This window comes from Vulpes vulpes, chromosome 10 (genome assembly GCF_048418805.1).
Source record: "Vulpes vulpes isolate BD-2025 chromosome 10, VulVul3, whole genome shotgun sequence".
In the NCBI taxonomy this organism is placed as follows: Eukaryota; Metazoa; Chordata; class Mammalia; order Carnivora; family Canidae; genus Vulpes; species Vulpes vulpes.
This window is the reverse complement of record NC_132789.1, coordinates 555,101-577,814: the sequence shown is the minus strand read 5'-3', so window position 1 is coordinate 577,814 and position 22,714 is coordinate 555,101. Positions and strand designations below refer to the sequence as shown.

Genomic DNA, 22,714 nt, shown 5'->3' with positions numbered 1-22,714 from the left:
GGCTCGGCGCCAGGTGTGCAGATGCGGCTGCCCGGGCCCGGCCCGGAGACATCCCCACCCCCACCCCCGTCCCCGGGAGCTTACTGGCCCGGGTCTGGGGCTGCCACCCCCCGGGTCACCGGGTCAGCCGCAGACGCCTCTTGTGGAAGGGCCGGGCAGGCGGACTGCACTGGGTGACTCGCAGCAGCGGTGCCTCTTCGCCTGCCCTGGGCTCCGGGCCTGCAGCCGTCTGCTCGGAGCCTTCCTAGATGACGGAGGGGGCAGGTGTCCGGGCCCCCGACTGGCCCCGAAGCCCACCTGGGTCCCCTCCCAGGCCCCCTGCAGGGACGCCAATCCCTCAACTTCCCGCAGCAAACTTTCACTCGGGCCCTCTGTGGCAGAGGAGGCTGCGGAGACTGGATGGCCCTGAGACAGTGGCCTTCCCCCCGCCTCCGCCAGGCTGGCACCCAGGGCTGGGAGCCGTGGGGAGGGCACTCGCGCTCGCCCCCTCCCCTGCTCCCCTGGAATTTCCCAGGGCCTAGGGCGCCACCTCCTGGCCCCGCAGCTGTATCCAGCCTGCAGCCTTCATGAGCTTGCCCGCCACCCCCAGGGCTGGGACCCAGGGACCCAGGGAAACAGGAACATCCTCAGGGCCACCTGTCAGCGTTCCAGTCTGATACAGGCTTGCTCAGATGGGGTGGCTGTGTCAGGAGGGAGGGGCTCATGAAGGAGGTTGGGGCTTGGGGGCCCCCCAGCGTCCCTGCACGGGCTCAGACTCCTGGAAGGTCGCGGCAGTTGAGGTGGTGAGGCCTTGAGCTCGTTCCTTTGACGTGTCAAGGGGGGTGGGGGCATGCGCCAGCCCTCAGACCATGCCCCTGAGCTGGGGACCCTGGAACTGCTGGCGCAGTTAACTCCATCTCTGGCCCAGAGGGCCGTCAGCGCGCAGATGATGAAGACCTAGGAGGCCGTGGTCAGCACCCAGCAGCTCCTCTCATTTGTGGCAGCGCCCACGTGAGTCCAGGGCAGCTGAGAGGCAGCCAAGCAAGAAGAGACCTTCAAACCGTGCTGGCACCTGGTGCTGAGGAGCAGGCAGAGGTGCCAGCTGGGTCAGGGTCAGGGGCCCCAGGATGAGGTGGACCCAGTGGGCTGCTCACAACCTTACAGAATTGCAGGAAAGCTCAGACTGCAGGTGAGGATCCTGAGAAGGCCCTGAGTGTTTAAGTCTGCAGCAGGGTAGGGTGGTGACCTGTTCTGATTTGGATTTTAAAGAGACTCTTGGCTTTGTGAATTCGTTTGTGAACATGTTAACAAGCCCAGGTAATAATTATAACAGCAGAGCTGTCACTTGGGCTCTGCTATGGGGTCCTGGGGTCATGGTGAGGGTCCAATCCAGGAAGGACTAAAGTCCTCGGGCAGGTCCTGGGAGGGTGGGTGACCCATGCACCGTCAGAGAGGGGTACAGCATGGGGGTGCCATGGCCAGGGGTGCACATGCTTATCTGCTCCTGGCAGACTTGGGGCCGTGTCTGCCATGGAGCAGACTGGTGTGAGCTGTCCCCCTCCTGGTCCTGGGGCGGGGCATTGTCACTCTGCAGACAGACTTTCCTCGTCCATCCTGGGATTGAGCGGGATTAGGGGCCTGGCCCTGAGGTGCAGATGGGGACAGGAATTGCCGGTCATGTCTGGAAACAGGCCCGGCTGCAATGCCCCTCTCCCCCACCAGGGCTGACAGTCCCCCTACCCTGCCCTGCAGACCCCCCAGTTCAGGGAGACCCCTTCTCCCCATGGGGACTCCTCAGGGGTGAGGTGATAAGCCAAGGATTCTAACTGCCACTACTCACCATGTAGAATGTGCTGGAAGAGACAAACGGGGAGAGGGAGGAGGGCTCAGCCCTGGTGCCCCTGTGTGGGAGCGTCATCTTGCTGGGATGGGTGTGGGTGAGAAGGTCACACACAGCCTCCATGGTCTGGCAGGCCAGGCAGGAAGGACCCCCCAGTGCACGGCTGCCCACGCTCAAATACAGTGGGGGTAGCCTCCACCCACCTTCCTTGTTTACCTGTCAAAGGTCCTTCCCCCAGGCCTCTGCAAGCCTTCTGAGAGGGTGTGGTGTGAAGTGCGGCTGCCTCCCTGCCTGGCAGCTCCACCAGCCCCAGGCTCTGGTTTGGGGGCTGCATTACCGCCCTCTTTTCTTCCTGGTCCCAGTTTTGGGGACATGGTTGGAAAGGGGTAACCACATTCCAGTGTGATCACAGCGTTGTGCAGTGACAGGCTTCCTCCTCCGGCTGTGATTCCGTTTCCCACACTCACCGATCTGTCTGGAATTATTCTGACACAGGGAACAGCATCTAGTCCAGGTCCCGCATGGGCCTGGGTCTGCTCTTGGGTCAGTGGCGCATCATGTCACGGACCCTCGTGCCCCAGAACTTAGGGGCAAGAAAGTGCTCCCGCTCTAAGTGCACAGTGTCCTGTACTTTGACAGATGTGCATAACTGCATTTCCGCCACCACCGTCCGCTATAGAACGTTTTCATCAGCCCAGAAAGCTCCCTTATGTTTTCTTTTACTCTTGTATGTGTTGTGGTAAGACGGTATATAGTCCGGTAACCGGTTCTCAGGGCACGGCTCCGGGCATCGAGCGTACTCACACCGTGTGTGCTGCCGCATCTGGGACTCTTTGCCTGTAAAACCCACAGGGTCTCTTCAATTCTGACCCCCACCCCGGCCCCGGTGCGCCAACTCTTCACATAAGTGGGGTCCGACACTGAATGTCCTCTGGTTCTGGCCTCTTTGCCTCAGCGCCACGTCCTCGAGGTCCGCCCTCGAAGTACCTGTCATACTGTCTTTCCTTAAAAGGCTGACCGGTACCTGTTGGCCACGTGGACCACTTTGCTTCCCTGTACGCCTGCTGATGGACTCCAGGCCATCCCAGCTGCTTGGCTCCTGTGGATGCTGCCGTGCCCCCCAGCATACAGATTAATTGTTTGAGACTCTGCTCTCAGTTTGGGGGGCAGGTATGCAGGAGTGGGCCTGCTGGATCACGCGGTATATCCACGTTCAACCTCAAGGAGACTACAGTTGTCCACAGCGGCCTCACCATTTACCTTCCTGCCCGCAGTGTGCCAGAGTCAGTCCGGTGTCTGCCTCCCCAACAGCACCTGCTGCCGTCGAGTTTTGACAGTGGCTGTCCTCATGGTCTGAGGCCTCATGCTTTTTGGTGCCCTGTCTCCTCACACCCCCGCACCCCTGCCGGGAAGCCCAACATGGGGCCTCTGTGCACCTGAGAGAGGCGGTGGTCCTGGGGTCAGGGGATGGGAGGGCTGGGGCGATGGCTTAAGATCTCACGGTTTCACTTGGGGTGATGGGAATGTCCGAGGCCTTAGTGAGGTGACAGTTGCGCGCAGCTGCTAGAGCTGCTGCTCTGTACGCCTCTGACCGGGTAAACTGTACGGCGTGTGAATTGCAGCCCTGCGAAGTTGTCTAAAAACTACCAGGGTGCCTGGCTGGCTGGCTCGGTTAAGGGAGCACACGACTCTCCATCTCAGGGCTGTAAGTCCAAGCTCCATGTTGGGTGTAGAGATTACTTAAAAATAAAATCTTTTAAAAGGAATCAACTAGCAAGGATAGGTCTCCTCAGGGCAGTCTTAGGGAGCCCCTTCCTGTGAGTTGTAGCAGAGTCCTCCATGCAGGGCCGTGTCTTCGCCCTGATATCCTGCCACCCTGCATCCGTGTGGGCGTCTCCCCAGGAGAGAATGGGAGGTGGGCTCTGTCAGAAATCACTTGGCACCTGCCACGGTCCCCAGAACCAGGGCTTGGACCAGAGTGTGACAAGTGCTGTCCTGCAGCTGGTTCCATCCTAAGGTCTGCTCCATCCAGTGCCAGGCCCCACGGAGTCCTTGGGTTCCTGGGGCTAGGGCCACACTGAACCCCCACATCTGCTGAGCATCCTCAATTCCCTGGTTGTGGGTTGAGTGACCTGTGTACACTTGCTCACACCAGGCCTGGGCATGGCCCTGGGTGGCAGCTGGTGGCATGGGAGGACATGTTCTTCTAGGCCAGGCAGCCCTCAGTGTGCATAAAACCTGCTCAGAGCTGTTCCCTGGGGGGCAGGGCTAAGAGCCAGTTCACCCGCAGGCCCTAAGTTCCCTCTAGCCTCTAGTTTCTGACCTTCCTCTCTGTCTTCCAGGCGTCCGTGGGCTCCGAGAAGCTCTTTGCCCCAGCAGCCGATAAAGGTAAGCATGTTCCTTGGCCTCTAGGAAAGGACCGGGTATATTCCAGAAGCCATCATGAGAAGGGACAATGGGCCTCTTGGGGCAACAGAGTGGGCTCCAGGTTAAGCCCTATCATGGGTTGGGTTGGTTGTGGACACAGAGTCTGAGGCAGGAGTTAGATGCTAGGATTTATAGTCTATCCGTTCCCCACCGCCCAGCGAAAGCTACAGGGAAAACAGAAGTCAGGGGCAGGGCCAGCAGTGGAACAGTGGTTCCCAAAGTGGGGTTCCTGCCCCTTTACAGAACTGCTAGCAAGACAGGTTGTCAGATCCTCTCCAGGCTCATGGGGTCAACTGGCAGCTCATGGTTCTGGCACTTGCTGAGCACCCATGCCATGGTGGAGGCTGGCTGCCATGCAGGGACCAGATCCCTACACAGCAGCCCCAACCCCTGGCCCATGGCCCCCATATCGGTGGCACAGGTGCAAACCATTTCGTGGTACCGGACAGCTATCCTGGCCAGCGCTGCTCTAGAGAGTGCATCCATCCCATCCGAGGCCAGGAAAGGCTGTTGTCACCCAGCCTGTCAGTCATGACTGTGGTCCAGAGTAGGTGTCCTTGGACCCAGTACCGAGAAGGGGCCGTTTTGCTTGGAGGCGCCATCTGGATGGGACTAGACACATCAGGTCTTACAGCACAGACAGGTAGGTGTGTGCAGTGTCTGGTCCCTCGGGTTTGGCAGCAGGGCATAGTCTCCACGTTTTTTTTTTTTTTTGGAGAAGCCTCGTCCTCAAAGGAGAACATTCCAACAAAGCCCCCTCATCTGGACAGTTAGGGAAGGAATGCCAGACAGGTCAGGGGAGAGAGGCACGCTCTGCTGGCTTTTCACATGGAGTGTGGTTTTCAGTAACTGATCACAAACTGGCTGGCTCAGAATGGGCAGACACTTACCATCTCAACAGTTCTGGAGACTAGAAGTCTGAAATGAAGATGTTGGCAAGGCCACACTCTGAAAACTAAGGGAGATTCCTTCCTGCCTCTTCCACTTCTGGGTGTCCCTGGACTTGGGGCCGTATCCCTCCCATCTCCCATGGCCGCCTCCTTTTTCCTCAGAAGGACACCCACCACTGAGTTTAGGGACCACCCTATTCCAGATTGATGTCATCTCAAAATTCTTAGCCTGATGACATCTGCAAAGACCCTTTTTCCAAATTGGGTCACATGCACAGGTGCTAGTGATTACAATGTGGACACAGCCTTCTGGCACACTACCAGATCCACTACGGGGCCCACTCACTGACATAGGCAGGGCTCAGGAAAGCAGGGCTCTCAGGTGCCCAGGGAGGTTCCTGCTGGGTGATCCCTGGTAGTGCTCATGCTTCCCCAGAGAGGGGAGAGGCGCACACTACGTCTGCCCTTTCTGTCTTGATGGCCACTCTTATTTTGCAAGGGGCTGGCAGGAGAGGCAGGATGCGAGAGGAGGCTGGGGGAGTGGCGGGAGTGCCAGGCTGCCAGCCCTTGGCAACTGTAAGCCAGTGGATTGAGATGGTGCCATGACCCATGGGGCTGACGCCATCGGTCCTCCTCAGTTCTGTCCCTGATGAGTGGGGGCTGCAGAGGGAAGTGGCACCCTAGTGGAGGCAGAAGGAGCCATTTCCTGCTGCCACCTATTTTGCTGCCACCTGTTCCTACCAGGGAGGAGATGTCCCAGAGGTCCCACAGAGTCGGCCTGAGGCCCACGGCCATGCAGCAGCAGGGGAAGAGGTGCATTTTGCTCCACTTTGCATGCCAAGGGCCTTTGTGGCCCCCAGAAGGAAGTGAAACCTGCCAGTGGCCCAAAAGGGTGACTGCACCCAGGAACCTGGATTCCCATCCTCGAAACTGGGCCATTGTCTGCTCCAGGCAAAGCCTCCTCTGGCCTAGACATGTGCCCTCTGCCCAGCCTTTTTTGGGCATTCCTTACCCACCTGGCCTCTGGGCGTGTGACTGGGGTTTGCAGTGAGTAGGCAGGAGGTCACTGTCATGAGCACATGCCTGGCACAAATGCACAGCTCCAAGGAAGGCAGCACCTGCTGGGTCAGCCTGGATGGGAGATGAGGGACAGTGGGTATGCTGAGCCTGGGGATGGCCTGGGTGGTGGCGGTCGGTGGGGGGCTGGGGGGCGCAAGCCGCTTCCTCCCAGCAGGTTCGGGTGAGGCTAGTTGCCCGCCCAGAGAGCGATCAGGCTGTGGGTGCCCTGGTGGGTTTCAGAGAGAAAGCGGGCCCCTAGCACAGGCGCTGCTCAGCGGCGAGGGCAGCGAGTGAACGCGTGGAGGAGGTGGGCAGGGCCTGGGCCAGGGCGCAGCAGCCTCGGAGCCAGTGCCCTGCTCCGGCCCACGCGGTGCTGCCCTTTGCCTGCCTTTGCCTGGCCGTGGTGCCCGCGCCGGCATCGCTGCGCCCTGCAGCGGCAGCCCGCCCTGGCCGGCAGGCCCCGGCCCCAGCGCGCTGTGAACTGGGTGGTGGGGGCTCAGCCCTGGCTGGCCTCGCTGCCACTGTCACCGAGCCCCCCACCCGGGCCCTCTCTCCGCAGGCCCCACGCTGGGCGAGGAGGCCGGGCCGCCCAAAGTCTCGGGCCTGGAGCGCAGCCGCGAGCTGAGCGCCGAGCCGCCCGTCCTGCCCCCCGCCGGCCCCGCCTCGGGCGCCCTGGCCAGCCCGCCCGTCAAGAAGGAAGCCCCGGCCCTGCCCCGCCTCGCCCCGCAGCCTCCGCGCGCAGCCCCGCAGCCCCGCGCCCCGCTCCCGACGCACGTGCCTCTGCCCCCGGGCGCCCTCGCCGGCCCCGGCCCGGGCCTCGGCCGGGCTGCGGCTGCGCACAACGGCCTGCACGGCTTCAGGTGGGGGCGGGGCCGGGCCCGGGGGGCGGGGCCGGCGGCGGGGGCGGGGCCGGCGGCGGGGCGGGGCCGGCGGGGGCCGCCCCCAGGCACTGAGCCGCGCTCCCCGCAGCAGGAGCAGCAGCGCCGGCAGCAGCGCCAGCCTCGGGCCCGCGAAGCACGTGTCCCTGCCGCCCGCCGCGCCGGGCCCCCACCTGTCTACCTCACACTTGGCGCTCCGCTCGCAGGCCCAGCACCAGCAGCACGCGGCGGCCATGTTCGCCGCCCCCCCGGCCCTGCCCCCGCCCCCGGCGCTGCCGGCCTCCAGCCTGGTGGTCCCAGGACACCCTGCCGGTAGGTGCTGGGCTCGGGCGCCGCCCCCCACCCTGGGCAGGGGAGGGCCTCGGTGTCTGGGGCAGGGGCTGCGGAGCCTCCCACCTGCGGCGGGACCTCGGGCGTCCTGCTCCCCGCGGAGGAGGCCTCCTGCCTGGGCCCGGGCTGTGCACGCGCGTGCAGGGGCGTGGGTGCCACCTGCGCGCTCGCAGACACGGACGCGCTCCCCTGCGGCATCCGAGCCCTTCCCTGGCCTGGGGGGGTGTCTGGAGCAGCTCCATTGCCACCCCGCGCCCCTAGTGTGTCTGGAACGAAGGACCTGGGCCCTTCCTGGGGGCGCGCAGGATCCTGCTGTGAAGGGCCGGAGCCCGGTCTCCCCCTCCCTGCGTGGTTCCAGATGCCCCCTCAAGGCCGAACATCAGGTCACTGAAGATTTCTCCCGTGGAGCTTGACTCCCAAGTTGTTTTGTTTTGTTTTTTTTTAAATTCCCGAGCCACCCGATGCAAGCCCGGGGCAGCTGGGTGCCCTGGGATGGGACCAGGATGCTGGGCTGGGGGGCAGGGCTCCCCTGCGGCCGGCTCGGGGGCACCGGCAGCTCACGGTGTTCTCTCTTGCCTTTAGATGCCAGCCTGTTGATCTCATTCAGCCAGCCAATCATGTATTGCCAGCCTCATTCGGGGATTCTGATTGGTACTTGGTCACAGGCACCTCTCTTACCTGCACCCTGGGGCCCGCACCTAGCGAGCGGCCAGCACGGCTTGGCCTGCCGAAATCGGGAGTGCCAGGTGACTATCTGCCTCGCCCCGCCGGGAGCCCGCGGCCGACGTGCCTCTCCGTCTCTCTCTCTTTTTCTCTTGTAGATCACGAGCTGCTCAGGCAAGAGCTGAACGCGCGTTTTCTGGTCCAGAGCGCTGAGCGGCCCGGCGCCCCCCTGGGCCCGGGGGCTCTGCTGCGGGCGGAGTTCCACCAGCACCAACACACACACCAGCACACACACCAGCACCAACACACATTTGCCCCCTTCCCCACGGGGCTGTCCCCGACGCCTCTCCTGCCGCCCACCGCACCCCCGCCGGTGCGTAGGCCCTCCACGCGTGCGGGCGGGGGGCGGCCCGGGCAGCGGGACACACGGCAGGCACACGCTCTCTGCACGCACACAGGTTCTCACTGTCCCTTTCTGTCCATCTGGCCTCGCTGTCTGGTCCTTCTCTGGGTCATGTGATATCCCCAGTCCTGGGCCTGGGCAGGTGCTCCACATCCACACACTGGATGACGTGGCTTCAGGGCCAGTCGCATCCGCACAGGGTTTTCAGCATCTCTGTTGGCAACAGGACAGCAGATCCAGAGACAGGAATGAGCAGGGCCGGGGAACCAGGACTCCCTCCCATGGGCCCCAGACCCTGGGCCCCTGTCTCCTGAGCCACTTGCTGTGGGGAGCAGAGTACACTATCCCTAGGCTTTGCTCTGTGAAGGACCTATTCACTGGGGGCCTGGGTGCGTCTCACTGCTCGATCACCAGCCCTGGGCTCCACCCCCTGATCATGGCTGCAGCATCTCTTGGGCCTCAGCCCGTACCGTCAGATGGCACAGATGGGCCATGTGCAGTGGTACCATTAGACAGGTAGGGGCCCTGCCCAGTCTGAGAACTGGGTCCCAAGGGCCCAATTCAGGGCATTGGGCCAGTGCCCCCAGGGAGCTGCAGACCACCAGCTGCAGAAGGCAGGACAACCATTCAGGTCACCACCTGGCCCAACGGGGGTGCGGGTGCCGGGTCCAGCAGAGGGTGTGACGAGCTAGGGGAGGCCTCACTCTCCATTCTTTTTCCTTCCAGTTTGATAAATACGCACCCAAGCTGGACAGCTCCTACTTCCGACATTCCAACGTGAGTGTCCCTTCGAGGTCCCTGGGCTGGCCTGTGGGCTGCAGGTAGCGGGTAAAGGGTGGGGCTGTGCCTACCCAGAGGCCTTGTCAGGTTGCCTCCCACCTAGTACAGGGGGCCAGGCCCAGTGCACCCCCAGGACATCCATGCTCCCAGTGGGGCCTCTGGAACGCTCCCCCTCTTTCTCTTGCAGTTTTTCCCGTCCTTCTCTTCTGCCATCCCCGGACTGCCCACCCTGCTCCCACACCCAGGCCCCTTTGGGTCCCTACAGGGTGCTTTTCAGCCCAAGGTACCAGCTGTTCCTGCGGTGGGACGGGGTTCAGGGCCCATGGGAGCCCCTGCCATGCAGTTGTGTTGGGGTGAGCCAGCCATACCGGGTGGGATGTGGCTGTGCAGCAGCAGCAGCAGCAGCATGACCCCTGCCTAGGCAGCTGCAGCCTAGGGCTCTGGGGCAACCCCGTAGCACTGCTCCATGCACCCTCACTCCACTGGGAGTGCCTGAGGCTGGCGTGGGGAGGAGCAGGGCTGGCCACCCCACATAGCACAGAGCTGTCCATGCTGTAGGAGGCTCTCTCAGCCCCCCACCCCGACCCAGGTGTGTCCTTGTCAGGAGCCCCTGCCCATCTCTGCAGAAACTTTTGGACTGAGGATATGGGAAGCCAGGCATCCCCTGGTGGCAGTGTTTGGGGCCACATGGGGTCCTCTGCCTGGGCCCGGGGTCTGCACCTCTCACGTCCTGTTTTCTCCCCTCAGACTTCAAACCCAATCGAGGTAACAGGCCGGGCCAGTGCTGTTCACACCCTTCTCCAGAAAGCCCCTGGGGTAGGTGGCAGCTGCCCAGCCGTCCCTCCCTGGGGCCATCCCAGGCAGCCTGGTCTCCCTTGTGGAGGATGGTGGCAGCTGCGGGCAGGTCTCCACCCCACCCCCAGGACTCAGCCACCCCCAAGGCCTGGATCTAACGTTTCCTTCTCTGTTAATGACAGGTGTCCGACCCATACCGGACCACAGTCAGGGTGAGTTTGTGTGTCTTTGGGAGGAAGGGGTCTGGTGGGACCTCACGGAGGGTTGTGGCTGGGGAGGACTGCGGATCCAGGGAACAGAATGCAGAGGCCCTGGCTATGCAGCTGAGTGTGGCCCACCCTGTCATAGAAACCTGGGAAGTGGTGTGCTGTACACGTGCAGATTGCCTGGCAGATCTACCACCATCAGCAGAAGATAAAGGTGAGCCTATCCCTTGTTCTCCTGGCCAGGTCGGGGTGTCAGAGGGTGTCCCGATGCACCCATTTGGGACCGTGTCTGTGTGCTCCTTATGTGGGCATGGGGCAGGGCTGGAGAGGAGGCCAGGTGGTGGGGGTCACCCATCATGTCCCCAGGCAGGGGTTTGGGGGAGCTGACCTTGTGCTGGTCCCACCAGCATCATTTGAGCCCTCCACAAGATCTTCGATTCCGTCCCCCATCCTTTTCTCCAAGCATTTGTTGAGCACCTGCTGTGTGTGTGCCTAGATGCCCAGCAGTGAACAGGGGGCGCTAAACATGTGCCTGGGAGGGGGGTCCCCTGGCGGTTACCCAGATGACACGAGAAGGGTTGGGGTTGCCTTGGAAGGGCAGGGGGAGGCGGGAGAACTCCTCACCCAGACTTGTGCCCCAGCCCCCTTGCCCCCCCATCCTCCACCTCACCCCCTGGTACAGAAAGATCTGGACACTCTTTGCTACCATTTCTGGCCACATGCCACCTCCATGCACAGCTTTCAAAAAACATCCCATCCAGAACATGCTACGAGAAGTCAGCAGGGCCTTAATGCCAAGATCCTGCCTGTTTCCTTATGCACGTGTGTGGGGATAGCCCTGGGGGGGCTGGCCAGTGGGGGCTGCCCCTGGTGGGCTAGGGCACCCCACCGCCGGGACAGGTACTACAGCAGGGCAGAACCAGGGAGCACTCTCGTGGCCACCACAACGGAGCCACGGGCTTTTTTGTTTCATTTAGGAAATTTAAATGTTAATCAGTTACTGGAAACTGAAACGTATCTAAAATGACTTAGGTCTGTGAAGCTACTTTTTCAACTTAATCTGACAGTCTTAACGTGAGTAAAGTGTTTCCAACGAAAACGCGAGCTCTGGATGGCGGTGCACTTCGGTGTAGAACACACCACTCTCCACGACCACCCTGTACATCCAGCACACGTCATACTGGCTGCGTGTGGCACTCCTGGGCCAGGATGGGGGGTTTTCCATCCCAGCGGGGGGATTGCTTGCTTGTCGGCAGCCGTGGCTGTCTGGACTGCAGGCCCCGCATGTGCTTTGTCCTCCCCAGCAGATGCAGCTGGACCCTCACAAGCTGGACTTGGCCAGCAGACCCCCAGCCCCAGGCGTGTTTGCTGGACTCCACTACCCGCAGGACCTAGCCCGGCCCCTCTTCGGCTCGGGTGAGCGCCCTGTCCAGAGCACAAGGCAGGGGGGAGGGCTGGCGGGCAGAGATGATCCTGCCTGTGCCCTGGGCTGGCGCTCCAGCAGCCTCGGCATTTTTGTTTATTCCCCGCTGCTGCACGCTGTCACCCACCCCCTGGCCACCCCCTGGTGTCCTACCGCGTGTGGGGTGCCCTCCCCAGGCTTTCCCTCACCCTGCAGCTTCACTTCTGACGTCTGTCCAGGCCCCACCTGAGGCAGGGAGGGGCAAGAATCCCTTCCCTCTCCAAGGAAGGGTTTTGGCTCTGCTCCGAGAATCGTGCTTGCCCTGCACCAGCAGCCACGGGCCACCCTTCCAGGACTCGTCCCTCCCACTGCCAAGATGCATCCCAGAGCAGGGATGCAGCAAGATGGGCAAAGGGGAAAGGCGCATAGGGCGAGATGAGCAGGAAGCCAGGCATAGGACTGCCGAGTTCTGTCCTGGGGGACCCAGGACTCCTCCCCTTTCCTCACCAAGTGTTGTGGTGCAGGGAGGCTCGCAGGCCCGGCACTCAGGGTCCCTGCTGGGGCTGGCCAGGTAGGGTCTGTGCCTGCACACACACTGCTGACTCCCGAAGGGGAGCAGGTGGTCAGCGTAAACCGTGTCTGCACAAGTGAATGAGGTTCACACGGCACTCCTGTCCGAGGAAGTTGAGGACCCCCAAACTCCAAGTCCCAGCCTCACATACCGTCCCCCCTGAGGCTGCTTGCCTCTGGGTCTGCCGCGCCCCTCCCCAGCTGTCAGGATCTTGTAGACACTGCCTTCTCAGAAACACCCCACACGCACCAGCCAACTGCCCTGCTGTGTGTCCACACACACTCCCTGCACCTGCTGCCACCTCACACCCAGACGTGTGGTCAGCGAGGGCCCCGGAAACAGTTTGCAGTGCTGGCTGTGGGCACGGTCCCCCAGGCTGGCCTCACAAGCATGGGCGCTTCTCTAGTTCCTGGCCCTGACACCCTGGTGGTCTCCAGACCCTAATCTGGGCAGAGGGTCTCCTGGTGTCTGTCCCTCCCACCTGGGGTTCAGTCCCTAGGTCCACAGGACGTACGTTCATCGTGGGGCCCAGGCAGTGGGCCTTGGCTTCCTCTGCTGTGTGGAGCCTGGACTTGGCACCCGTGCCCTTCCCCGCCCCCCACACACCCAGACCAGGGCCACATGGTCATGGACGCCGCTGGCCTACCCTGCTTGTCAGGCATCTCCTCTTGCACCAGGGCTCTACCCCCTGGCCGCCTCGACTCCTCTAGCTGGGAGCTTGCCTGTCGCTTGTTGGTCCTTTCTCAATGCGTGTGCCCTAAAGGGACACTTCGCCCCACACACATCTTCATTAGCACCAGAGCAAGGTGTCTCTTATTTTCTAATTTCCAGTTTGATTTCTTCGACCTGTGAGTCACTCAGGAGAGTGGCTAGCAGTCTGGGGGGGGGGGGGGGGGCTTCTGGAGATTAGAAACTGCGTGCAGCAGCCCAGCAAAAACAACCCCTCCACTGCGGGTGTCCCCGAGACTGGGGATGCTGGAGAGCGAGGGCAGGCCACATCAGCAGTCTTTGCCAGAAATCCACCCCCCATATGCCCCACCCTAGCAGTAGAGCCAGTCCCCCAACCCAGCAGCCCCTTCTCAGGGCCTGTGCCTACCCCAGCTGCCCTGGAGGTGCGATTGGGGCCGGGCTCCAGCAGAGCTGACCCCGTGGTGACACCTGTGGGCTGTGGCTGGAGGAGACCACAGGAGGAGATGCCGTCTTCAGTGGCTTTGTCCCCTAGGACACTGTGATGTAGCCAGGATCATTTCTTAGCTGCTAGTTGGAAGTCTTGGGGTCAGCGTCTGGAGGACAGCCTGGAAAGCTCTCTCAGTGCCCCCCCCCCCCCCCCTCGCGCTTCCAGTGGAAGGTATACACTGGTTCCCAGAGGCAGCTGGCATATCCCCACCCTGGGAGCAAGCTACAAACAGGAGCCCTCAGGTGTGTCAGGCCCCTGACAACCTGCCCCCACAGGTGCTGCCCATCCCACCACCAACCCATTTGGACCCCCGGCCCATCCCAGCAGCTTCCTGACCATGGGTCACCTGACAGGTAGGTGTGCTCTCAGGTCACTGAAGTCTGTGACAGGCCTTCTGCAGACCTCAGAGGATCTGGGAGAGGGTGTGTGTTGGGAAGAGGTGACCCCTCAGACCATATATGTGGCACCTGCCATGTTCTGGTATCATGGGTAGGAGGAGAGTCAGATGGGAGCCCTGGCGTGAGCCACGCAGAAACCTGGACCCCACTTGTCCCCACAGACCCTTTCAGCAGGCCAGGTACCTTTGGGGGCCTGGGGAGCCTGGGCAGCAACGCCTTCGGAGGCTTAGGGAGCCATGCACTGAGTGAGTGACCACCACCCTTGCTCCCTGCTCGACCCGCTCGTACACAAGGGGCTTCTCGTGTGGGTTTGGGCTGCACCCTGACCCCTGGCTGACCGTGACACTCTGGCTGCCTCCCTGGGATGCAGGAATGGTGTGCTTCTCCCCAGCAGCCCTGCGGTTCCATTGGGGCACCCTTGGTGGGGGTGGGCACGCCGTCCTGGCCTCTCACTGCTGCCCCTCTCCAGCTCAGGGCAGCGGCATCTTTGCCCCCAAGGAGAGCTCCTCGCTGCATGGCCTGCCTAGCCCCCATGAGACCTGGAATCGACTGCACCGGGCGCCCCCCTCGTTTCCCACACCACCCCCATGGCCTAAACCTGTGGACCCTGATCGGGTCTCAGCCCTGACCAACCACGACCGAGAGCCGGACAAGGGCAGGGAGGAGCGGTGAGTGGCACCCCCACTGTTCCCAGGGCCTCCGGCTGGCTTTGCAGAACTCTGGCTCTGCCCTGGAGATCTCCCTCGCTGTACCCTCAAGGCCGGGAAGGCCAATGGAGAGAGGGCCCCCAGGGAGAACCCCTGGTGGGGCAGGATTTAGGCAGGAGCTATGGAGAGGGAGGGTCCACCCCTGGAAGCAGCATGGGAGATGGGCAGCTCATTGACCACCGTGGGGCCTCCACAGGGAGCTCAGAGCAGCAGGGCAGCAGAGCTGTCTGCATCTTCTAGGCAGGGGCCCCTGCGGGAGGGTCGGCCTGAGAGGATGGGCCGAGTCAGGCTGCCGCAGGGCAGCAGGAAGAGACAGGTAGGGGAGTGGGGGTCCAACTCCAGAGTCGGCAGCAGAGTCAGAAACATGAGGATGGAGTTGTGGCTGGCTAGTGGGGTGGACAGGAGCAGAGGATAGGAGGGCTCTGACCGAGCCCCTCCTGTTGGGGGGTCCCCAGCCAAGGCCGCAGTTCCACGCCAGCCCTGGAGGCCATGCCCTCTTCCCTGCCCCTGTGTTCAAGGCACAGGGCAGTGGGGCTTGTGAATGGGAGCTGTGGTCAGCCATAGCCAAGGCAGGACCCTGGGGCCCCCTCCCCAGGGTGTACTTGGAGACCCCATTCCTCCCCAAGGGGCCTCTCGGCTTGGGACCGGAGGGAGATCTCCATGTTCTGCAAAGCTTCTTCCTGAGCTGTTTGTCGGGGGGAGCGCATCGTGGGGGTCTCGTGAGGCCTGCATGAGGTGTGGGTGTGGCCCTGTGTTGGCCGGGGACCCCCCTACACACGGCGTCACCCCCAGGACCTGAGGTTACACGGGGAACGTTGCCCTAAACCGCCCGCCTCGGGCACCTGTCCCAGAAGCCCCGCCTGCTCTTCCCCCCACCCCGCCGGCTGAGGGGATGGCTCTGCCTTGTCCATTCCAGGGACCTGCTGGAGAAGACGCGCCTGCTGAGCCAGGCCTCCCCCACGGCCCCAGCGGGGGCCCCGCTCAGCAGCCTCCTGCTCCGCGGCCAGGGCGAACCCTGCCGGCCCGGAGTCCCCGCCGAGCGCGAGCCCCAGCCCCAGCCCCAGCCCCGCGTCAAGGAGAGCTGCTCTCCCGCCAGGGACCCCGGCGCCGGGCCGGCTGCGCGCCCGCCGTCCCCCTACTGCAAGGCGGCCCTGGGCGACAGCCTGCGCCTGGCCGGCCTCCTGGGCCGCGAGCTGGGGAGGCCCTTGGAGGTGCTGGCCCGGAGGCCCCAAGGTGACGTCAGGGTCAAGGAGGAGCGCAGGGAGGACGGCGACGCGCCCGAGCCCCCCGCGGCCGCCTCGCACCCAGCGCCCGAGCGGCCCCGCGCGCCCCCCGCGCCCCCGCAGCTCGGGCTGGTCCCCGCGGCCCGCGAGCGCCTGGGCTTCGCGTGGGAGACCCTGCGCGATGCCTACCGCGGCCTGGAGCTGCCCCGGCGCGCCCCGCCCGCCCCCGCCCCCGGCCCCGGCCCGGGCCCCGCCGCCCCCTGCGAGCCCCCCGAGCGCCCCTACCGGGACCGCGAGCCCCACGACTACAGCCCCGAGCGCCCGCGGGAGGCGCGCCGGGACCGGGAGGAGCTGGAGCGCACGCGGGCCCCGCACCTGGACGGCGCCGCGCTCCTGCCCGCGCTGGGCGCCCTGCACCACCCGCGCCTCGGCCCCGCCGCCGCCCCCGCCCCCGCCCCCGCCCCCGCCGCGCTGGGCGCGCCCCCCACGCCCCCCGCGCCGCCGCGGAGCAGGACTACGCCGCTGGGCCCCGGGCCCGAGGTGCGCGACTACTCCCTGTCCCGCAACCCCCCGGAGGTGGAGGCGCGGTAGGGCCTGGAGCCCGAGCACGGCCCGGCCCGGGGATGCCGTGGGGTGGCGGACTGCGGCTCCGCGGGGCGGGCTTCGGTTTCCGGAGCTTGAGCTTAGGCTACTGCAGAAGGTCCAAGTTTGTACATCTTTTCCCACAGGTGAGAAGCGTTTTTAATAGATTTGTATTTTTTTCAATTTTGTGCTCTTTAGACATTTAAAAAGAAACAAAAACTCTTGCTTTTTTATCTTCAGTTCAGATTTGCAATGTAAAGGCCTCAGATCTCTCTCTTAGAGCCCCAGGATCTTTTGTCTTATTTATGGAGGAAAAAACGGTCATTTTTATTATCCAGCGCACTGTGAGGCCCCCCCCTTCAGGGCTGGCCTGGCCCTCCCTTGGTACTTGGAACCGAAGTTACAGATATATATTAAAATAATAATAATGTACAAAACTTTTTTTGCCTTATGCCGAAGCATAAGAGGATTTCTTTTTTGGTTTGTTTTTTAAAAAAAAAACATGAAATATGTAAATAGCCTGTTAATATAAATATATGACATTATTAAATTCTTAACCTAGGTAGACTTTATAAAAAGCAGTTTCTAGAAACCTTTCTGGTTATTTGTTTAATATGGTCCCAAAAAGCCCACTCGCTGTCAGTTGAAAATGCTTGGAAGCGTCACTGCAGCAGATCTTTCAACTATGCAAGCGCTCCGAGGTGGGACTGGCCGCTGTCTGGGGAGGAAGCTTCCCGCTGCCTGGCAGCACGTCGGAGCTGCTCCCAAGCTCCCGGACCCACCCTCCTCGGTGGCCACTCGACTGGCCACTCCAGTCTTGAGGACATCTCTGGACTCTAGCGCTCACGGTGCAGCGTTCTTGGAACCCATAGCAGACAAGTAGATGTTTAGTAGGAGTGGAGAGTCTAACGGTTCGTTGCAAACAGAAATAGCAGCTTACGTCCACTCTCTTCCACGTGAAAGCCGTCAGCAGGTGTTTCTCAGCGTGCTCCTCCACCTGTGGAGGCCTTGGCATGATCTTTCGATTTTGGTTTTGCTTTCATAACCACCTGAACGTCCCCTTGTCCTGACCTCAGTGTCCTTTCTGTTCCCTGCTGTCCACACCTGTGTCCACTGCACTTTGGAGCCTCATGGGTTCAGCCCTCTGCAGCCATCTGCTCTGTTCTGTATTCCCAAGCCATGTTTCCACTGTGGACTCTGGTTGTTTTAAACATTCAGTTCACGTGTCAATCAATGAAGATAAATACAGGCTTGATTTTGGATCACGAGGTGGTCAGGTGTTTTGTGTGTCATTGTAGAAGGTGGGGGATCTTGCCCCCCTCCCCCAGGGCAGGGCAGTGCGCCGGGTAGAGCGGGGCTGCTGGTCCCCTTTATCTAGAGGCAGAGCACCCTCCCTGGGCTCTGTCCGTGCCATCCCTAGCTTTGCCTGGACTGGCGCCCCCAGGACTGTTCCTGCTCTTGGAATGCCTCTCCCACCCCATCAGCCCTGTCCCCTCTGTGCACTGGGTGGAGGGTCACATCCCTGGAATGCTGGCCTTGCCCCTGCAGCCCTGGTACCACATGGAGCCAGATGAGCCTTTTTATGGAGAAATGAGGGCTCAGGGAAGGAGAGGGCAGAGGCAGAACTAGCCGCCTCTGCTCCCGGCCCGTGGTTCGGAAATGGGGGCCCTGACACGGTGCCCTGAATGGATTTGCCTTTGTTGGGTGAGCAGCCAGGCCTGAGCCTAAGTAGGGCCCCCCATATGGAGGCCTGGGGGCCCCCCACGGAGCCCTCTGTGTCCAGTGGTGACGCTAAGCCCAAGCCAGCTGCCAGGCAGAGCAGGGGTGAGGAGAAGCACAGGCCTGGCCCACCCGCTGGCCCCCAGGGCTCTGAGAACCTACCCATAGGTAAAATGGGCATGTGGGTGCCAATCAGACTCTTCCCTGAGACCACCTGGGATTGCAGGCATATCCTGTAAAGAGAGAAAATATTTGAGCTAAAAGCCAAAGGACACAGTCTGCATTCAGCCACAGGGTGGAGAGGAGTACTTGCCACCCCTGTCCCAGGCAAGGGCCCCTGGTGGAGTGTTGCCCATGGGAGAGAGTGTTGGTATCTGCATGGAGACAGGCTTTCTCCTCCCCAAGGGATGCCATTTTCTCTAATGGGGTGTTACCCACGAGGAGGATTATTCGGAGCAAATCCATAGTGAAATTCTGTCCCTGGGAGCACTCTGGTAGAGTGTTTTCCTGGGAGCACACTGCTGGAGCATCTTCCTGGGTGCAGTCTATGGTGGAGAGTCCTCCTGGGAGCACTCTGGTGGGCACCCCCTGGGAGCATTCGGGTGGAGTATCCTCAAGGGAACACTCTGTGGTGGGTACGCCGTGGGAGCACTCTCATGGGCACCTCCTGAGAGTATTCTGTGGTGGGTACTTCCATGGAGCACTCTGTGGTGGGCGCCTCCTGAGAGCCCTCTAGTGGAGCACTCCCCACCAAAGGCCCTAATCTACAAGAGTGGCCTATAAGGCACTATTATCTGTAACATAGCACCAAACTCCGGGGACCCAGGGTCTGCACTGAAACATTATTCCCTAGGAAGTGTCTTTAAAATCAGAATAATGGTTGTCAAAGATTTTCTATAAAAGGGTTAAAAGATAAGAATTTACAAAATTTGTAAAATCTTCTAGAAGGTAAAACAAAAAGATGATGAGTTGAAGAACAGGAAAAACAAAAGAGGGCCTTCCCAGGACACCTATCATCTGACTCATAGAATTTTCAGGAAAAAAGATCCGACGCAAGGTGGGGGGAGGGCATTTAAATGAAGGGATGAAGGGATGTGGCAAGCACCCCAGCCAGATTGGTCAAGAACGCAGACGTGTTCTGACATGGTGGTTTGGTTATTCCATGTCCTTGCTTTGGAAGCTGCTGCGGGAGGAATTTAAGTGAACTAACAGTGTAGCCCAGGGACTGGTGGCTCAGTGGTTGAGCATTGCCTGCCTCCGGCTCAGGGCGTGACCCCAGGTCCCGGGATCGAGTCCCACGTCGGGCTCCCTGCATGGGGCCTGCTTTTCCCTCTGCCTGTGTCTCTGCCTCTCTCTCTCTCTCTCATGAATAAATAAAATCTTAAAAAAAAACAGATTGTAACCCAACAGAAAGAACCCGCATGGGGAGCTCAGTGGAGGGAAGACCCAGGGTGAGTCAGAGCCCGCCGTGGCCGGCCGGGTCCTGCGGGAACCGCTGCGCACGAGCTGTGTCCCTAGCTCCTTGGTGCCTGGGCCTCTGGTGCGAGGCCACACGGGCCATTGGGGCCCTCCTGGGAAAGGATGTGCTTCCTGGAGATGCACTCGTGGTAGCTCGGCGCAGAGGCAAGGCCACGGCACTTCAGCCACGTCCAGGTGCAACGGCCCCAGGCACTTCTGACTCCGGGAGCCCCTCTGTGGTCAGGCTCCCGGGCTTGTCCCCAGTCTGGGGTCTCCTCTCTCCGCGGGGCTAGGTGCCCCCCGCCCGCCCAGCGCCCCACCAAGCATCCCTCCTGCCCTTCCAGGACCCAGGTGGCAGCAGTGGGGGGAGGGCTCCAGCGCCAGGGCTCCCTCCCGCCCCGGTGCGCCCCCCTCTCGCTAAGTGGCTCCTGGAGGTCCGAGGGGGATCCCGCGGGGCAGCGCCAACCAGGGGGCCCTGCTGGGGCTCTGGCTCCCTCCCCGACGGCGATCGCGCATCTTCCCCAGGGAGGCCCATCGCGGCAGCGCCCTGTCCCGCCGCCACCCCCTCCTGAAAGCCACGACGTGCTGGGGAGGCGCAGAGGCAGCTGCCCTGGGCTGGGGGACGGCCGCAGCCACGGGGCACCAACCAGGGCGACACCTCTTGCCCCTTCTGATTGGTTCATCCTGGGGGAGAGACCACGGGGAGGAGTGCCCAGGCGTTCCCTGCACCCGGAGGCCCCGCCAGCCGCTCACTTGGAGAGGAAGGGACGCCCGTGGGCCCCCCACCCGCGCCGGGTCCCTGCCCCGGCCCGAACCTTCTGCGAGGGCGGGTGGGGACGCAGCGTCCCGGTGGGAAGTGCACGGAGGTGGCCGTGGTGACAGCGCACAAGCCTGAGCGGCTTAATGCCCTGAGCTGGGCCCACAGAGTGGCCAACGGGAGCTTCTCATCTTCTACTTCACCGCGACGTCTTTGCTCGCTCTGACTATGGAATAAAACACCGTTTAGCTGGGAAATGCCAGGGAAAGGACAGCTCGGTCCCAGAAGGCTCGCAGGCACGTGCCCACGTTCTGGGGTCCTGGGGTCCCTGAGCACCTGGATTGTCCCCCGTGGAGGGGGAGGCCCACCCCACATGACACCAGGGCTGCGGTGGGAAGGGCTCCAGACAGACGTGGGCGCATCAACCCGAAGCCGTTCTGAGCAGACCTGTCCAGCAGCCTCCCCATATTTCTGTGTTCCATGATATCAAGTCAAAAAGGTAGAAGAAAATTGTATATGTGTGGAAAATGGTAGCCTGACACTGGAAGAATCCGGAAAAATCAGGATTCAGAGTAGTTTACAGATAGAAATCAAAACTTCAAAACAGCAGAATTAGAATCTAATATCCAAAAGTGTGCATTTATGGTTACAGTGGAATCATAATTTTTCCTCTCAAAAATTACTCCCATTTCTATCAGCAGTAACCACAGCAAGAGTAATCTGCCCATTAGATCTAGTTTCAGTCAACCTGGCTTCGTTGTCTATACCAGCGCAGCAGAATAGGGACTCTGTTAAATTCGCCTTGCTCGAACTTTTCATAAATAGTATCAGACATTAACATTTTTTGATTTTGTATTATAGTTGACATACAATGTCATATTAAATATGGGTTACAACATAGTGATTCGACAGCTCTGTACATCACTCAGTTCACCATGGCCGTTGTAGTCCTCATCTGCCCCCGCAGATGACGGTCCCGTATCAGCAGCTCTACTTGCCGTACTTTTCATCCTTGTGACATTTCTCACTGGAAGCTTGTTCCTCTACCCCTTCCCCTGGTTCTCTCAACTCTCCAATCTCCTCCTCTCTGGCTACCACAAGTTCCCTGATTGCATTCAGGAGTCTATTTCTGTTTTCTTCTTGTTTGGTTTGTTTGATTCCACAGTAAATGGAATCATGGTATTTGTCTTTCCCGGACTTGCTTCACTTAACACCTTCTGCTTCCATCCATATTGTTACAAATGACAAGATTTCATTTATTTTTAAGACCAAGTAATATTCCGTTGTGTGTGTGTGTGTGTGTGTGTGTGTGTGTTCCACATCTTCTTCCATCATCTATCAAGGGACACTTAGGCTGCTTCCATAATTTGCCTATTATAAATAATGCTGCAATAAGCATGAGGGTGCATGTGTTTTTTCAAATTAGCATTATCATTTTCTTTAGGTAAATACCCAGCAGTGCAATTACTAGATCATATGGTAGTTGTGTTTTCATTTTTTGGAGGAACCTCCATGCTGTTCTCTACAGTGGCTGCACCAGTTGGCATCCCCACCAACAATGCAAGAGGCTTCCCCTCTCTCTGCGTCCTCACCAACATTTTGTTATTTCTTGTCTTTTCGATTCTAGCCATTCTGACGGGCGTGAGGTGGTACCTCATTGCGGATTTGATTGCATTTCCCTGATGATGAGGGATGTTGAACATCTTTTCATATCTGTAGCCATCCACATGTCTTCTTCAGAAAAATGTCTGTTCATGTCTTCTGTCCATTTTTAGTGTGGATTGTTTGTTTTGGGGGGTGTTGACATTTATGAGTTCTTTATATATTTTGGATACTTTTTATCAGATATGTCATTTGCAAATATCTTTTCCCAGTTGGTAGGTTTTCTTTTCATGTTGTTGATGGTTCCTTTCCCCGTGCAGAAGCTTGTTGATTTGACATAGTCCCAACGCATTAGTTTTCCATCTTTTTCCCTTGTTTGAAGATACCCATCTAGAAAACTACCTCTAAGGTTGATGTCCAAGAAATTACTGCCTGTTTTATTTTAGAGTTTTACAGTGTCGGGGCTCACACTTAGGTCTTCAATCCTTTTGGAGTTCATTTTCATGGATGGCATAAGCACGTGGTCCCATTACAGTCTTCTGCATGTAGTCGTCCAGTTTCCCAGCACCGTGTACGCCTTCTCCCCACTGCATATTCTTGCCTCCTTTGTCTTCGATAAATTGACCATAAAATGTGGGTTTAGGGGGATCCCTGGGTGGCACAGCGGTTTGGCGCCTGCCTTTGGCCCAGGGCGCGATCCTGGAGACCCGGGATCAAATCCCACGTCGGGCTCCCGGTGCATGGAGCCTGCTTCTCCCTCTGCCTGTGTCTCTGCCTCTCTCTCTCTCTCTCTCTCTCTCTGTGTGTGTGTGTGTGTGTGTGTGTGTGTGTGTGACTATCATGAATAAATAAAAATTCAAAAAAAAAA

At 60.3% G+C, this 22,714-nt stretch overlaps 1 protein-coding gene across 24 annotated transcripts in view; it reads left to right on the top strand.

The window, feature by feature from the left end:
• Window positions 1-17,575, top strand: part of FBRSL1 (fibrosin like 1) — a 77,174-nt gene extending 59,599 nt beyond the window's left edge. The window contains exons 6-21 of one of the 24 annotated variants that reach the window (XR_011994612.1): window positions 4,162-4,207; window positions 6,755-7,055; window positions 7,165-7,385; window positions 7,986-8,054; window positions 8,225-8,439; window positions 9,196-9,246; window positions 9,437-9,532; window positions 9,997-10,065; window positions 10,227-10,256; window positions 10,393-10,464; window positions 11,555-11,666; window positions 13,676-13,753; window positions 13,894-14,043; window positions 14,268-14,466; window positions 15,422-16,456; window positions 16,939-17,575. Coding sequence is in view for 23 of the 24 variants with exons in the window: in XM_072722530.1 (XP_072578631.1) it covers window positions 4,162-4,207; window positions 6,755-7,055; window positions 7,165-7,385; window positions 7,986-8,054; window positions 8,225-8,439; window positions 9,196-9,246; window positions 9,437-9,532; window positions 9,997-10,065; window positions 10,227-10,256; window positions 10,393-10,464; window positions 11,555-11,666; window positions 13,676-13,753; window positions 13,894-14,043; window positions 14,268-14,466; window positions 15,422-16,319 (2,607 nt within the window). In the remaining variant the exon portion in view is untranslated. Of the gene's footprint in view, window positions 1-4,161; window positions 4,208-6,754; window positions 7,056-7,164; window positions 7,386-7,985; window positions 8,440-9,195; window positions 9,247-9,436; window positions 9,533-9,996; window positions 10,066-10,226; window positions 10,257-10,392; window positions 10,465-11,554; window positions 11,667-13,675; window positions 13,754-13,893; window positions 14,044-14,267; window positions 14,467-15,421 lie in introns of all 24 variants that reach the window. The other 23 variants (XM_072722532.1, XM_072722534.1, XM_072722531.1 and 20 more) reach the window with 23 other exon arrangements.
• The last annotated feature ends 5,139 nt before the right edge of the window (window positions 17,576-22,714 follow it).